Genomic DNA, 17,378 nt, shown 5'->3' on the forward strand with positions numbered 1-17,378 from the left:
ATAAAAATAAAATTATATGAACTGGATAGGTTGTATTTAGGAATATGTATGTATATGCATATACTTGTAAACATGCAACAACAATTAGTAAAAAACGAATGAGGCCATGGATTTGAATGAGTGTGGGAAGGAGTACATGGGAGAGTTTGGAGAGAGGAAAGGGAAGGAAAAATTTTGTGGTGAAATCAAAATCTCAAAAATAATAATTAAAAAATACAATAACATCTGAACTAGAAATATCAGGATTGTAGCCCAAGCTTCAACTTTTGTTTCCTATCCCATCCAGGGTGCTGTGTGCCCCTGCTCCAGAGAAGCAAGTCCATTCCCCCACATCTGATAACCATGAGAGAGAAACATGGCAACCTTCTCAAATGTAAAAACAGAGAGGATGCAATTGTCATGGGCTACTGGTACATCACCAACAGAAGAAAAAATGTGAAAGATGCATAAGCAAAGTGACCACAGATTTAGCTATTTAATGCCTTAGGACATAAAATCACCCATAAAGACAATAAAACAATCCCAAAATGGCATCTGAACAATTACATGAGAACGACTATGAACATGATAACAAGAAACTGGAAGGCCATACCGCATGGTCACATTTAATCCTCGTGTTTTCTTAGACGACTCCAGGAAGGAAATTCATGTTTTATACAGGTGGAGCTTAACCTAAACGCTGAGAGAATCTCGGTGTGGGCAAAGGCAGAAAGTGAAGTCTATTGTGTAGACTGAGTTCAGAGAGCAAGTCAGATTGTGTTAGGAGGAAATGTTTTAAGGGTGAAAGGGAATCATTTTCAAAAATTCAGATCACTGCATAGAGTTCGATAACTTAGGTTTTTCTTCAGTTGTCCTGGAATTCTGAAATCTATGAGTAATTTTTATGCAGTGTGACTTCTCCCCCGAAAAACTTCATTTAAAAAATGTCTTAAAATTGGAATTTACTGACCGGGTTGGTGGGTGGCGCACGCCTTTAATCCCAGCACTCCGCAGGAAGAGAGGCAAGTGGATCTATGTTAATTGAAGACCAGCCTGGTCTACTGATCAACTTCCTTGGCAGGCTCTAAAGCAATACAGAAACACTCCGTCTCGAAAAATCAAAAATAAAAATTTGATTTATTTAAAACTGAGAAAATCCGACCTTCCAAGTAGCAGTGTTCCTCAGTCCAACCCAAGATTTCATTATTTCCATGTCTTGTAGCAAATATTGCCACAATTAACTGTTTACTCTCTGGCCACCAGGTGGCGCAGCGCCCTAATAGTATAGTATTTCCTGTGTGAATTTAAGTTTAAAGTTCACTGTTACTTTGTTCTACATGCTAAGCATCTAGAACATTGTCTAGATGCCACTAAAGATGGACTCTTCCCTAGGCTTCGGGACTGTGATACTCTTCATACTCGGTAAGTAAGGGATTTATACTTTTCACTCTTTTATGCCAGAAAATCTTGAACCCTAAAATCTTCCAAGAGCTTTGGTGATAAACTTACCTGTTTTGTTTGTGTTTTTGTTTTCCTGCAGCAAGAACCCATGGAGACTCAGTGACACAGACTGAAGGTAAAGTGACCCTCTCAGAAGAGGACTTTCTTACTATTCACTGCAACTATTCAGCCTCGGGGTACCCAGCACTATTGTGGTACGTGCAGTATCCCGGAGAAGGTCCACAGCAACTTTTCAGAGTCTCGAAGGCCAACGAGAAGGGAAGCAGCAGAGGTTTTGAAGCTACATATGATAGAGGATCCACTTCCTTCCACCTGCAGAAAGCCTCGGTCCAAGAGTCAGACTCGGCTGTGTACTACTGTGCTCTGAGTGACACAGTGTCAGAAACCACAGGGGGAGCTGAACACAAACTCAGTACCAGGGGCCTGGCTGCTGAGCCTTAGGGTCGCTTTGTTTCCTCTGTGCTGTGTGCCTCTCTGTTTCTCTGGTTGGCACACAAATCATACAAATAGCCACAGCAGAAGAACAAGAAGTAGAGTCTTCCATCCTCAACTCTTGATTGGGACAAAAGTGGAATCTGATGCTAATGTGCCCCATGGGGAGCCTGAGATCCCCCAATAAAGCCCTGAGGCTAAGGAAGTTGTCTGCTTGTGGTAGGAGATGAAGTCTGTCCTCCACAGTTTCTTCCTCAGCTCTCTGGTACAGCTGGCTTTATTTTATGTTTGCAAGGAACGGAACATGCTGACAAAAGGTTCTTCTGCATTAATGTTTTCTGAAAGTATGGAGGGAGAGGTGACAGGACAGTGTCCCCAGTCCTAGGATTCCTATAGAGAAGGAAGGTGGGCTCAGCCAAGTCTGCAGCACAAGTGCAGAGAGGAAGGGGACTTCACCTGTGCAGAAAGAGTTCTCCTTTACTGTTAGTGAGGTCAGGTTGGTGCTCAATCACAAGAGGGTGATGAACGAGGGTAAACCTTTGAGAACAAAGAGCAGTTACAGGGCCGATGGTTCTCTAAAGAGTCTCAGAATTAGTTTCAGTGCTTGGGGCAGGGCAAGTACGCACATAATGCCCTCCCACATAAAATGCATGCAACATAAACTGGACACTGTCTATACTCTCACACTAGGTTTAAAAGGTATTCTGTTCCTTCTAGAATGCAATGTTGTGTTTGTGCTGTGATACACAATGTTCCACAGGATTTGTGCAGGCCTGAACTGTGTACATGAGCTTTTTGTGGGGGAAAATTCCAGCTCTTTGTAGCAGCAATGCTGTTTTCACTTCAGCTTCCTGAACTTCTCAGACGAGGTCTTAGTCTTTCTGAACTGGAAACACTTTCCATTGAAAATTCATGAACCAGATGCTACCATTTTCATGTCTCAGGTCAGGTGTCACTTCTGTCTGGAAAACACAGATTCTGCTGGTCTTCCTATGTAAAGATGTGTGACCCTTACTCTGTCATAGACCTGTTACTCCATCACAGTCCTCCTATTTCCATCTCATAACCCTTGCTACTCCATCATAACCCTCCTCATATTCTAACATAGCCCACCACTTATTCATCATCATATCCCATCTCTATCTGCATTATAAAACTCACTTTAAAATATCATAATTCCTTTGTTCCATTAACATAGCCCTCTTACATCTCTACAACAGATCTTCCCTTAAACTTCCAAAGCTCTATTATCACTCTCCCTTATTCTACTTTTTCCATTATAGCCCAAAGCTCATCTTATGTTGAGACTCATAAAAGTCAACTATGAAGTTCACTTGTATGTCAGTGTGCTCATTGTCAATTTCTCTAATTAGAATAAAAATCTAAGATGCCAAGAAGTTGGTCCTTCAATTCATAGCAGCTTTATTCTTACCATATAGACTTGTGAATGGTCTGTTGTAATCAGTTCAGAAATATCCACTAGGTGTCTGAGTTAGGAGGCAAACAAGCAAATGTCACTTGACTCTTCTCTGTCTATTTACTCTTATTCCTACCTGAACAACTCTGACTTGCTGTGTGCACTCTGCTTGGTTGTATGTGACACTATCATGCTCTGGGGATTTCCATCCACATTCAGATCTAGTCTTCCTGTGCTTGGGGGCATCTGTCTAATAATTACCTCTACTCAGAGTCCCAGTCTTCCTTCACATGAATCAACGCTCCCTAGAAGCTGTACCCATAAGGGCTGAATCAAACCCTAATGCCAGTAACCCAATGGAGAAACATAAAAAAGTAAAAGAATGCATAATTAAAAGATGTGAGAAAATGTAAAATAACTCTAAAGTCAGGAAATGATGAGCACGTTTTAAATTTTACTTCAAACGAAAGCAAGCTAGAAATGTGATAGGGAATTAAAGTAATGACCATGGGAGATATTTTATAGGAGATTAGATTTTTCTTTTATATTGTGTTTATTTTCTTTTCAACATTAAGTATAATTACATCATTTACCCCTGCCTTTTCCTTCCTCAAACACCTGTAATGAATGTCCCTTTGCTTCCTTAAAATCATAGTCTTTTTTTCTTGTCAGTATTACACAAAGAAACACAGACTCAGAGAGACAAACACACACACACACACACAAACACACACAAATCAGTCTGTTTAGTGTTACTAATAGGTATATAATTTTAGGCCTGGTCATTTGGGCTTGGTAACCAATTAGGGGGTTCAATCCTGTGGTAGAATATTTCCCACTCTCAGGACTTCTCAATGCTGTAGTTGTTTCTCTATGGGCAGGGTCTCAGGAGATTTCCCATTTCCATGTTAACATGTCTATTGGTGTTGTACTTATTCAGGTCTTATTTAGATACCAAGAAAAAGTCAGGTACCCAAATCCAACTGATATATTTATAACATAATTTCTTCACTTAAGCCTCAGGGAACAGCAAGGCAGGAAAACAGAGTGGAAAAGTTGAACTAGAGGTCTAGAAAAGTTGAAATTGTGTCTCCTATAAATGACAGGAAACCACACTCAGGAGATTTTATTTTTAAAACATACAGTTAAATGTTGCTGTAGTGGCCAATGGACTGGCATAATCATCTTTCCATTCTCTCTCCGCTGTGACTATAAACCCCATAGTATGACAATATCTATGCAGGTAATACTAATTTGTTAAGTATTTGGTTTGGATTCAAACGTCATTTTATATATAAAAGTTGGGTTTACAGTGCTATCTTCCAAGCCAAACAACTGCCATGATATCAGCTATGCCTACTTGGAAAAGATCGATGGCTGGGATTGTTGGCAGTTGGTTTATTATTTATTATGTTACATTGTCAAATAAGATGGAAAGAAAATGGTTGGAAAGGAAACTGGAAAACTTAAGCAAGCTTCAAAGACCTAAGCAAGTTATAAAATGCATGAAAAAGATCAAAGTTCAATATATTGTTGTCAAACTTCTGCTTAAATCAATAGAGTTGTTGGTCTAATCTCCATAACAATTAAAAAGACCAGCTTAAAGAAAATTGATGCATATATAATCAAAGTATATTTGGTACAATAGTCACATTTTCAGGGTTTCAATGGATCAGTGCTCTGAGCTCTGAAAAGGCTGATTCTGTTGTCACACACCTATTAAAAGTAATGGCCATTATGGGTATACCTGCACAAATAAAAACTGACAATGCTCCAGCATGTCTCCAGCAAATTGGCACAATTTTTAAAATATTATTACATAAACACGTAACTGGTATAACATACAATCCTACAGGAAAAGCAGTGGTTGAGAGATCCATTCGCACTTTAAAAGAAATGGTCTATGAACAGGCAGGGGTTACAAAGACACCCCCCAACACAGATTACATAATGTTTTATTAACATTAAACTTTCTTAATGCTAATGTCTTCCCTGCACCTTTGGAATTTGCTTGCTTGCACTTCCTGCCTGTCCTAGAATTGTTATCTTCCTTCTCAGGTCTTTGATGAGGTTGAAGATTACAATATTCCAATTATTATTCTCTCTTCCTAGATGGAATTATTAGGTAAAAGATTCAAACGTTCCAGCGTAGAATAGCTCTATAGTAGTCTGTGTTGTGCCTTTACCCTAGGACTGGATCTGTAGTTCTTATCATTTGCTCTTGTTGCTTCACTAGCAATAGGTCTTAAGGGTGTATGTTCTTTCTTTTCCTGCTCCTAGTGCATACTTGATATATCTTTTCTATCTTTATATATAGTTTGTATGGAGTCTAAATCTTTTCTTTAGACTAAAAGGGGAATTGCAGTGAGATATCCACACCACCCACATTTGTTGCACTGACTAAGTACTTTTGGGCGTGGTCACAGGTGTGGATGTGACAGGGAAACCTAGGTCTGGGTTCCTGGACCCCAGCTCACTCTCTTGGTTCTGGTCAGGTCACAGAGAGCAGTCTGGGTGTGGATCCTCAGAGCAGGAACTTGCGGGTTATCGGTTTCTTATATAAGTGAATTCTCCCTGAATAAATTTAACATATATTTATCCTAGTCCTGTGTATCTTAATCCATGCATCTACAGCACCATTTTGTTAGATGAGTATAATTTCTCACTATATTCTAAATCTTAACCTTTTATCCACAGACAAGTGTAGCTACTGTCCCTCACTGAAGAACCCTCTCTTTAGAGAAAATGGAGATCATTGCCATTGCAACTTAGGCTCTCTGCCCAGCTGCTACAGTTTGCAACCGCTTACACTCTCACCTGGGCTGCACATTACCACTCTTCCAACTCATAGCGACACATGCTCCCTTTAAAAGTTCCCTCTGGACATCATGGTTCTGTCTTGTTCCCTCTTTCCCATTCTCTCACCCAGCTTCTCTATCTTCTGATCTGCCCTGCTGTCTGTCTGTATCTTTCTCCCACGTCCCCACTCCTAGATGGCCTTTAGCCCTCCAGCCTTGCTCAGTAAACCTCTTTCACTTGTTGCTGGGGTGATCTCTTGGCAGCATTCCTTGTCCTGACTGCCAAAGGTACCTTCTTGTAGTTTATACTAATTATCATCATAAAACAAAACAAACAAAAAACTACTACTAGACACAATGCACAGATCAGAGGATTGTGGGTGTGCAGTCCAGCCTTAACAGATACATCTACCTCACAGCTCCTGTGTCTATGGCTCAGAGAACATGACTGAAGAGGAGGCTTGAAGACTGCAAGAGACAGAATACCAGGAAGGCTGCTGTGAAACAGTCTCTCCTGAAAATGGCTGTGTAAACAAGACCAGAGTAATGCCAATATCAGTAGACATGGTAACATAGAAGGGGGAAATTATTGCAGGGTCAACCCCAAACAAAGAATTATAAGAAACTAATAACTTTTGGGAGAGGAGAATTAGCTACTCCCAGGGATGAGACCCTAATTGGTTGTCCAATGCAGAGGGGTCATCTCTTAAGCCATACACACGAGCAACAACAACAAAATCAGCAAGCTTTGTGTATGTATATTTGTGCATAACACACATACACACACACTTGTAACAATAATAGTAAAAGAGTGCTATCAATTTGAGAGTTGGGGGACCCAGTGGAGTTTGAGAGAAAGGACTCAGGAATTCAAAGGAGGATAAAGTGATGTAATTTTATTTCAATTGAGGAAAAATTTTAAAATAAATTGAAGCTAGAGATAAAAACTAAATAAACTGAATAAAATTCTGTGTATTTATTAATACATAATATTTTAAATGTTTAATTGTTAATGCTTCCAATATAAAAATTGACTGAACAACAACAAAACAGGACATTAAAATAGAACAGATATTTTAATTGACAAGATTAGTGGAAAGCTAAAAACTAGGTAGAAGAACCACATAATTCAATAAAGGAAAATGATGACCTTTGAGCAGAATATTCAGGAACTTTTTAAAGAGAAAAATCTGTGAATTATGAGCACAGATGGGGAAGGATACCAGTTTGAAGGTCTAGAACATATCTTACTGGAATAATAGGGGGAATATTCCCAAAACTAAGGAAAGAAATAAGAGTCACAAAGAACACCAAATCCATACAGAAAAGAAACTGCCCATGTCATGCTATAGGAAAAACACAAAATAAAAATAAGAAAGGTTACTGACACCTGCAGGAGAGAAGCCACAAACCACAAAGTGAGGGCATCAGAATAACAGCTCCCTCCTCAGTGAAAACTCCAAAGACAGAAGAGATTTCATAAATACACTGCAAGTCCTGAGAAACTAGGAATGTCAACTATAACCTCTGGGACACATTGAAAGCAACTGCAAGATGGATATTTACAGCACTGAATATTTTCTCTCATCTGTGCATGTTAGCTTTGAATCTTAGATATGTGTGTTTTATTTAGAATGCCCAGCAAGGACAGGGAATTACTAAGGGGCCATGGTGGGGGCTTTCTAAGAAGGGGAAATAGAAGCACCAGTAAAAAGTGTTAAGCACAGAATTATGAAACAGGAAGGATTAATGATTAAATGAAGCAAGAGAGAGAGGCTCAATAGAGGAGAGTTTACTGAAAAAAATTACCACTAAAGAATGCAAAACTTAGGCAGAGGCAGGCAGATCTCTGTGAGTTTGAAGCCAGCCTGGTCTACCGAGCAAGTTCCAGGACAGACTTCAAAACAATACAGAGAAACCCTGTCTCAAAAACTGCACCCCCAAAAAAAAAAACAACGCAAAACTTGCATGGAAGCCTACTACTGGAGAAGATTCCCCTAAATATATACCTTAAAAGAGTTAAAATGAAGTCACCCTATGAGGGGATAATAATGCCCCTACCAGACAGCACAAAACAAAAAACCCACATCGATCCTCTGCAGGATGATAGCCACAGGATCTCCATGACTTGGAGGAGCAGCAGCATACCCAAGAGGAATTTTGTTGAGGTTTCAGTAATGATGGTGTGTAAGAGGCCTTTAACCATGCCAATGGCTCATTGCAATGCACATTTTGTGAACGGGACTGATTGAACAAAAGGCTATACTATGTGACACACCGCAGTTTCTGATGCCACTAGGATGAAAGAAGATGTGTTGGAAAGACAGGGGATAGAAGTGGGTTTTTTGTTTTGGTTTTAGTTAATTTAGAGGGGCTTCTTGGGGGGGTTGTTGATGCTGGAATGAGAGATGGATATAGAGGAACTGGGAGTTGTAATCGGATGTTTTCTGTCTCACAGACACTTGGTCCCAAATAACTGCTCTATCATATTACAGGGCCATACATCTCAGAGGCCTTTGCCCAAAGGACTCTCTGTCTATCCTATTGCATCCTTGCTCATCCAGTGCAATGATGTTCTAACCATAATGCCTAGGAAATGGAAACAGCTTAGGTGTCTATCAACTGATGAGTGGATAATGGAGGTGTGGTGCAGTACATAATGCAATTCTAATCAGCTCTAAAGAGTAATAAAATTGGAACAAGAGAGATGGTTGGCAGTTAAGAATACTTTCTCCTCTTGCAGATGACTTGGAGTTCTGCTGCAAGCATACACATGATAGCCAAAACCAGTCTGTAACTCCACCTCTAGAAGAATATTTAAGGCCCTCCTCAGGCCTCCATGGCACTCATTGACATATGTGAACGACAGTCATAAATGAAGGTAAAACATCTGTACACAATCAAAAAAAATTTCTAAAAAGAAAACTTAAATCATGAAATTTGCAGGAAAATGGAACAAACTGGAAAAATTACACTGAGTGAAGCAACCCAGACCCAGAAAGACAAAAGTGGCATGCATTTCAACTCATATGTTGATCCCAGGGTTGAATCTTTAGATTTGTAGGTTTGTCTAGTATTTCATCTAGTATTTTATGAGCTACGTGCATATAATTTATATCTATAGTTTATTCAAGCTATAAAATTATCAAGTAAAAGTTCCCTCAATGGCCTAGGTTGTCATTGTAGATGCCCACTGGATTCACTGTGGTCCATTCTATCTGGCTACTATGAACACTTTTCCTCTTATTTCAGTGCCCCCATCTTACCAGGGATGACTTTAGGTTTCTCCCCAGTTAGGACTCACCCTTTCTGAAACTACTTCCTCAATGTAATTGAGAAGATAGACATGAACGTCTAGTTCCTGCTGAAAGACAAGCATATAGTGATCAAACAGCAGTGGCCTCAATGCAGGTCTGGGGAGTGTCTGAAACCTTGCTAAGTGAGTCTAAAAGTATAAGAGACCCATGACCTGTTCCAGATGTCTGATCCTAGACCCAAAAACCAAGTCACAGTTGTGAAGTTTATAGCCCCCAAATGCTCATCTTGGAACCAGGTGAAGGAAGCATTATGAGCACCTGAGACACACCTGTGCAGGAGGATCAACCCTGCCTGTCAACAGCATTTGGCAATGAGCTCTTCAAATTGGTTTTCCGGCATGGGATAGTGGGCTGGAGAATACCTGCTTCCTATGTGCATCTGGCTCATCGTTTCTGTGAACATGGGTAAGTTACCAATTGCTACAAACATTTTATAGACTCAGTGAACTCAGTAAATGGGGCTTCTGATGCCTTTCTTTGTGTGTGGGGTTTATTTTCTTTTGCCACAAGGCATGGTCCTAATATCTTCTGGGATATTTTCCATGAAGGAGATGGAGGAAGAATTTGAACCCATCCATGTTTTTTGAGCCTTCTCATTAGCCTAGCCTAAAAGAAAACAGAGAATTTAAGTTTTTCAAATGTTCTGCCCCATTTGGAGGCACAAATTGATTTCAAGTACATTTTTCCCACTTGATCATCACAAGTCTAGCAGGGAGGGTCCAAGATTAGATATCAGTAAAGAGGTACTTCTGTTGGCTTGATCCTTCTCAGTTACAGGTGCTCTGTGTCACTTACCCATAACTTTTGTCCTGGTCGTTCCCTATTCTCAGTAGCTGATAAGAAACTACTGTGTGTGGTCACTGCCATGTTCTCAATTAGAAGCTTTATCTGGAGATATTTGTCCCTCCCACTTCCAAACCAAGTATATTTATCTAAAAATGTCTTCCCAAGCCCCTTTTCCTGAATGAGGCTGATCCCCTGACTGTCACATGGAGAAAGGAAAACAACAAAGCAGCCAAGGAGAATTGTCATCATGAGTGTTATTGATCTCATGATATAAAAATGCATCATTGTCTGCTATGTACACTCATTCAACACCGAAAGAAGAGAGTACGTACTGAATGAGGAACATCCTGTGTTTTCTATAAGACTAACCTTAGGACTTATCGAACCACATAGTGTGACAGTATTTATGTAGGTAATACTATTTTTTATGTATTCAGTTTGGATTCAAGCTTCATTTTATATATAAAGGTTGGGTTTACAGTGCTATCTTCCAAGTCAAACAACTGCCATGAAATCAGTTATGCCTACTTGGAAAAGATCAATGGCTGGGATTGCTGGCAGTTGGTTTATTATTTATTATGATACATTGTCAAATAAGATGGAAAGAAAATGGTTTGAAAGGAAACTGGAAAACTTAAGCAAGTTGAAAAGACCTAAGCAAGTTATAAAATGTATGAAAAGATCAAAGTTCAATATATTGTTGTCACACTTCTGCTTAAATCAATAGAGTTGTTGATCTACTCTCCATAACAATTAAACGGACCAGCTCAAAGAAAAATGATGCGTAGTACTTGATTTTGTTCATGCTTTATCAAAATACACCACAGTACTTAAAAGTACCAGACAAGTATAACTGACTTTCTGCATGTTTAATAACCAAACTTGGAGGTTATACTGATGTGGTCAAAGGATTACACTGGAAAATATCCTCCCTTTTCCCCTCCAAAATTACTCAGTCCCAGAGTATATGGTATATATTTCTCAAAATGTTCTGTGACTGATGGACAACTGATTAAGAACAGGGCGGTTTGCAAAAAGACCTGGAATCAAATTTCAGCATCCACACAGTGTGTGACAACTGTCTAGAACTTCAGTTTCAGGGGACCAAAATAAATATATATATATTAAACTTAAAACTAAACTAACCTGAACTGTTCTGTGGCTACTTGTTCAGGAGGCCCTGGAAACTCCACACAGTTATTTCTATCCAGTGTCCAGTCTACCAAGGGAAAGGTCAACACAAAGGGTAAATTCCCCATGTTTAAAAGCAAAGCCAAGGTCAAGCAAGGCCCTAGACTTATCCTCACATATATAGAGAAACTGATTAAAGGAAAGCTAGAGGAGCCAGAGTCATTTCTCAAGCCCAAGTGATCCCCAAGTAACAGATCCTCAACTGATTTTGACAGTTTAGAAAAAGTGACTGATTTTGGCACCTGAATGACCTTAAAATCCCCACAGGAATGTATAACCCATTAATAAAGTGACTGTTGTGTTTCCTTTAGTAATCTAATGGATGACATTGCATAGGCATTAGACTTGAATCCACATGAGATGTTACACAGGCAACTATTTCTCATTAATGCTTTTCTTCTCAGTGTGAAAATGCTGCCAAGATGCAGAACTTTTTGACTTTGGCTCAATTCACCACTGCAGTGCCTACCTGAAAACAAGAAAGACAGGCTCACTATTATTATTATTATTATCATTATTATTATTATTATTATTTCTTCCATTTTATTTAAATTAGAAACAAGCTTCTTTTACATGTCAATCTCAGTTCCCTCTCCATCCCTTCCTCCCCTGACCCCATCGACTCCTTATCCTTATCCTCTTTCTGCTCCCCTGGGAGTGTGAGGGCTTCCATGGGGGATCTTCAAAATCTGTCATATCATTTGGAGCAGGACCTAGAGCCTCCCCTATGTGTATAGGCTGAGAGAGTATCCCTCTGTGTGGAGTGGGCTCACAAAATCCATTTGTGTATTAGGGATAAAAAGTGATCCACTACCAGAGGCCCCAAAGATTAACCAGACCTCCAAACTGACATTCAGGTTCAGGGGGTCTGGAACAGTCCTATGCTGTTTCCCAGCTATCAGTCTGGGGTCCATGAGCTCCCACTTGTTCAGGTCATCTGTTTCTGTGGGTTTCTCCAGCCTGGTCTTGATGCCTTTGCTCATCACTCCTCCCTCTCTGCAACTGGATTACAGTGTTCAGCTTAGTGTTTTGCTGTGGGTGTCTGCTTCTGCTTCTATAAGCTACTGGATGAAGGCTCTATGATGGCATATAAGGTAGTCATCAGTCTCATTATCAGAGAGGGGCATTCAAGGTAATCTCTAGACTATTGTTTAGATTAATAGTTGGGACCATTCCCTAGTGCCATATTTCTCTTTAAACCTATAATGGCTGCCTCTATTATGGTATCTCCTTTCTTGCCCTCCTCTATTCTTCCCCTGACTCGATCTTCCTGCTCTCTCCTGTCCTTCTCTCCCTTCCTCTTCTCCCCTTCTATTTCTTCTAACTGCCTCTCCTTTCTACCCATGCTTCCAATTAGCTCAGGAGATCTTTTCCCTTTCCCCTTCTCCAGAGGATTTTGTATGTCTGTCTCTCAGCATCCTCCTGGTTTCCTAGCTTCTCTGGCAGTGTGCAGTGTAGGCTGGTACTCCTTTCATCTATGTCTAAAATTTATATATGAGCAGGGTCACCATTATTTTAACTAAAAAAATCAAACAGCTTTTAAATTTCTTCTCTCTTTTCCTCTCTAGAATCATTAAGAGGAGGGTATCTTACTTACATTGTAGTTCTAACCATTCTATCCATGATAGTTACCAAAGCTATCAAGTCCAGACGTTGTGGCTAAAATTACCTTTCTCCTGAGACTAAAAGGTATCCAACTTGTATTGCTAAATCTGTCACCTGATGCATTCTACCTCAAATATTTATAGATATCCCACATTGGTTTGGACTGTCCTTGGCTCAGGACATTGTGAACTGGTCAAGTCCTCATAAAAGCTTTCTTCAAGATGTACAAGTCCTGTTTTTCTGTGGGACATCTGTGGAGAGGCTTTCTCAGAGGCTGAGTTTCTCTTAACATTCTAGACATGTGGGGATATGAATTTTCTAGAGAAAAGGTCTAATTGTGTCAATCTTTAGTCATGATCTTGGAGACAACAATTGAGGCAGAAAGGTACAAACTGAGCTCTGAGTAGATGCAATGAAAGAATATGGGATCCTCTTCAAGATATGGGGCCATAGTATCCTGAACAAACCCCAGGAACACATCCCATGATGATGCCTCCTAAGCTCCAGCTCATCTACTAATTAAGTAGCTAGAGCAACCATGGCCCCATCATTGACAACAGTTGCTGTTGATCTCTGAGGAGTGTGGCTGAGAAAGAGAGGAGTATAGGCAGAGGGGAAAGCAAAAGAAAACTCCTTGAGATGGCAACTTCTTGTTCCCAGAAGACAACTTGAGTTGAACTGGTGGGAAAACATGGGTGGGGTACCTGAACAGAACTAATAGTGTAATGAAGAAGACATACAAGCACAATAAAACTCCCTAGCCAAAGCCCAATTAGCTTATTAGCCTTGAGTACCCTCCCATTTCAGTGGATAAAGCTTATACTTTCCTTTCTCCACAGCTCTAACTTCTGTCTTTCTAGGATGTTCTATTCTCTGTCTGTCTCATGGATGGAGCATAGTATTCTCTAGATGATCACCAGCTTCCTTGCTAAGGATGTTTTATAATGGTGTGTGGAGAATTCCAAGCACTTCTAGTATCACATTGCTGAAGAAACAGCTGACCAAATAAAATCTATTCTGAGGATCCATCTTAGTCCCCATTCCCCCAAGGCTATCATCAAGAAAACAAAAGGCAATGATGTTGTGGACATGAGACATGACATTATATGTAACTGATCAGAATATAAATTAGTGAAACCATTATGGAATTTAGTGTAATGTTTCCTTGTAAAAATCCCCTAAAAATGCAAATTTGACATTTTCCAGCTTTAGTGCTCCTAGCTGTGTGTCTGAAGGAATCAAACTCACAATAAAAATATGCACATATCATGCTGTTTTGGTACTGTTCAAGTTAACCAAATTACAGTATTAGCTCATCTGTCCACCAGTGAGTACAAAAGAGTGAAATGAGAAGTGAATATGAATGGCATATCTTACACAAGTGTATTAATTTATTACAATAATCACAACATTTTGTATAATGAACACTACTAACAAAAATAAATAGAGGCTGAATAGGTGGCTCAATGAGTGAAATGCCCGTCTCACCAGCATGAAGAACTGTGTCCAGATACCCAGAACACATGTACTATCCAGTTCCGCACCCACATATGTAGCCCTAGCACTGGTGAGGACAATGCCAGTCCAGTCCATGGAGTTCATTGACAAGGCAGCCTGTGACGATGAGCTCTAGGTTTAAAGAGACCCAGAGGCAATTTCTCATGTATTTGCTTGTGTCTCTGTATGAGAGAGGGTAGTCAGGGAAGAAGAGAAGGGCTTGGTGATATAGCAATGACATCTAGAACAGTTTTTTCTAATTGTTTGGTCAGTTTGAATAATAATCAAAGACAACACCTGATGTTGATCTCTGACATGTACACACATGTACACACACCCACACTGATGTGTTCACACACAGCATCACACACAAACACACACACATAACATATAAAAATAAATGAATGCATAAATAGACAGATACATAAATAAAATTTAGCTAGGCTGTGAGCTGGAGCCATGTATGTTAAGACACATTTAAAGCTGTTTTATTTAAAAAATCTTTTTAATTATAGAAAATTTAATATTGATTATGAAGAAACAATACAGGGTTGTATGCGCTGACACAGAGAAGAGACAATGAACGTAAACTATTATTTGATTATGAGAGATTGTTCAGAAATATTACAGAAAGTGACTAGTGAAATAACTTGATTTGCTGAAAATAAGTTGTGATTTGGTGAAAAATGTATATGTAAGTACACTTACACATAAACTTAAGCAAATGTCTTAATCTTCTCATCTGACTAAACTACTCCTTGTTTTAATAGTTTGTATTAGAAGAGTCTGGGCTTAAAATATTTCTTTGACATTAAGATGTATCCACAGGATGGCAGTATATTCTCAGATACCCAGATGCAATCTTTCCCATGGTCCTTTGTGTCTATGTGTGTTGTGGGGTGGTGAGAGGGAGGAGGAGGGCTTTTGATGTGGCAGTGGAAACTAGGACCTTTTTTCTGATTGGATGAACAGTTTGGGGTTTTTCTTTTTTATGCATCTTACAGGAGAAGAATTTGAACTCCCTAATGCTGGTCCTTTTGTTATGGTTGAAGTGTGACTCTTCAGAGAAAACAGTAATGCATCACTTAAGTGTTTTTATAGTAGCACTGTTGCTTCAACTGAGGGGTGAGTTTGTCCATTTTTATGGAAATATATAATTATAACATGCAAAGGTGTTGTGCACACATATATTAGGAGTGTGGTTAGAAATACTAATGTTCTCATGCTGAAACAAAAGCAGCTGGGAGGCCCATGGGGAAGCCATTCTGGGGTGATAGCATCCATATGCATTCAGTCCTGTTTGTGTGACCTTTGTCTTTCCGCACAGGGGTGAGCAGCCAGCAGAAGGTGCAGCAGAACCCAGAAATCCTCAGTGTCACAGAGGAAGCTCTGGCCTCTCTCAACTGTACTTCCAGTGATCCTAATTATGATTACTTCTGGTGGTACAGACAGTATCCTGGGAAAAGTCCTGAGTTGCTCATGTCTATCTTCTCCAATGGTGAAAAGAAAGAAGGCAGATTCACCATTAATCTCAATAAAGCCAGCCTGCATGTTTCCCTGCACATCAGAGACTCCCAGCCCAGTGACTCAGCTGTCTACCTGTGTGCAGTGAGCACACAGTGCTCCCCAGACACCTGCAGTCTATACCCAAACCCAATGGGCCCCAGCAAGGTCTGGACTAGTGTGCAGAAAACAGGATGGAGAAATTCTGATTATTCTCCTTGTACTCCATACCTAGTAGGAATTAGAGCCACAGGAAGGAGGAGTTGACTCACAGGGAAAATACTTTATTATTTCTGAGAATGCATGAAACACATATTGTTGTGGTTAAAATATTCTTCACTTTATTTAACTGAAGAAAATCATTCATTATATTTTAATTAAGGTTTCTGTCTCCCATTTCCTTCCAGATTCTCCCCAACCTCCCTACACAAATATCATAACTGCTTTCTCTTTTATCTCTCCCTTTAATATATAAATAGGCAAAAAACAAAAGAAAGAAAAGGCACAAAGAAATATACATACAGAGACATATTGTTGTTAGAGTTTCAAAGCAGAAGGAATGATACCTTGGCGTATTGGAGCCAGGGGACACCAAAAAGTCACACCATGCAACAGGCCTCACACAAGAGATTTACTGGAGGGGAGTAAACAGAGGGTGCCTCTGATCAAGGATGGAAGCAGAAAAGAGGGTGGGCTGTGATGGCACTACCAGAGGCCCCATAGGTTAACCAGACCTACAAACTGACATTATTGCCAGGGGGTCTGGAACAGTCCTATGCTGGTTCCCCAGCTCTCAGTCTGGCATCCATGAGCTTCTCCTTGTTCAGGTCATCTGTATCTGTGGGTTTCTCCAGCCTGGTCTTGATCCTTTTGCTCATCACTCCTCCATCTCTGCAACTGGATTCCAAAGTTCACCTCAGTGTTTAGCTGTGGGTGTCTGCTTCTGCTTCCATCAGCTACTGAATGAAGGCTCTAGGATGGTATATAAGGTAGTTATCAACCTCATTATCGGAGGAGGGCATTTAAGGTAGCCTCTTGACTATTGCTTAGATTATTAGTTGGAGTCAACCTTGTAGATCTCTGGACATTTCCCTAGTGCCAGATTTCTCTTTAAAACTACAATGGCTCCCTCTATTATGGTATCTCTTTCTTGCTCTCCTCTATTCATCCCCTGACTTGATCCTCCTGCTCTCTCCTGTCCTCCTCTCCCCTCCTCTTCTCTCTTCTCTTTCTCCTAACTCCCTCTCCCCTCCCCCATGCTCTCAATTTGCTCAGTAGATGTTGTCCTTTTCCCCTTCTCCAGGGAACCACGAATGTCTCTGCTACTGGCATTTTATACAAGGGTACAGTGCCTGCTCATAGGGAGAATATGTGACTCGAGCCAACAGTGTT

At 40.1% G+C, this 17,378-nt stretch overlaps 2 gene segments (V, D, J or C); both read left to right on the plus strand.

Moving 5' to 3' along the window:
- Positions 1-1,299: 1,299 nt before the first annotated feature.
- On the plus strand, positions 1,300-1,881 carry LOC121138018. The segment is given in 2 exon segments: positions 1,300-1,401; positions 1,520-1,881. Coding segments are annotated over 2 exon segments (420 nt in total).
- Positions 1,882-15,496: 13,615 nt separating this feature from the next.
- On the plus strand, positions 15,497-16,551 carry LOC110343816. The segment is given in 2 exon segments: positions 15,497-15,608; positions 15,811-16,551. Coding segments are annotated over 2 exon segments (543 nt in total).
- Positions 16,552-17,378: the final 827 nt, after the last annotated feature.

The sequence above is a fragment of the Mesocricetus auratus genome, unplaced genomic scaffold, assembly GCF_017639785.1.
Source record: "Mesocricetus auratus isolate SY011 unplaced genomic scaffold, BCM_Maur_2.0 contig_10394_pilon_obj, whole genome shotgun sequence".
In the NCBI taxonomy this organism is placed as follows: Eukaryota; Metazoa; Chordata; class Mammalia; order Rodentia; family Cricetidae; genus Mesocricetus; species Mesocricetus auratus.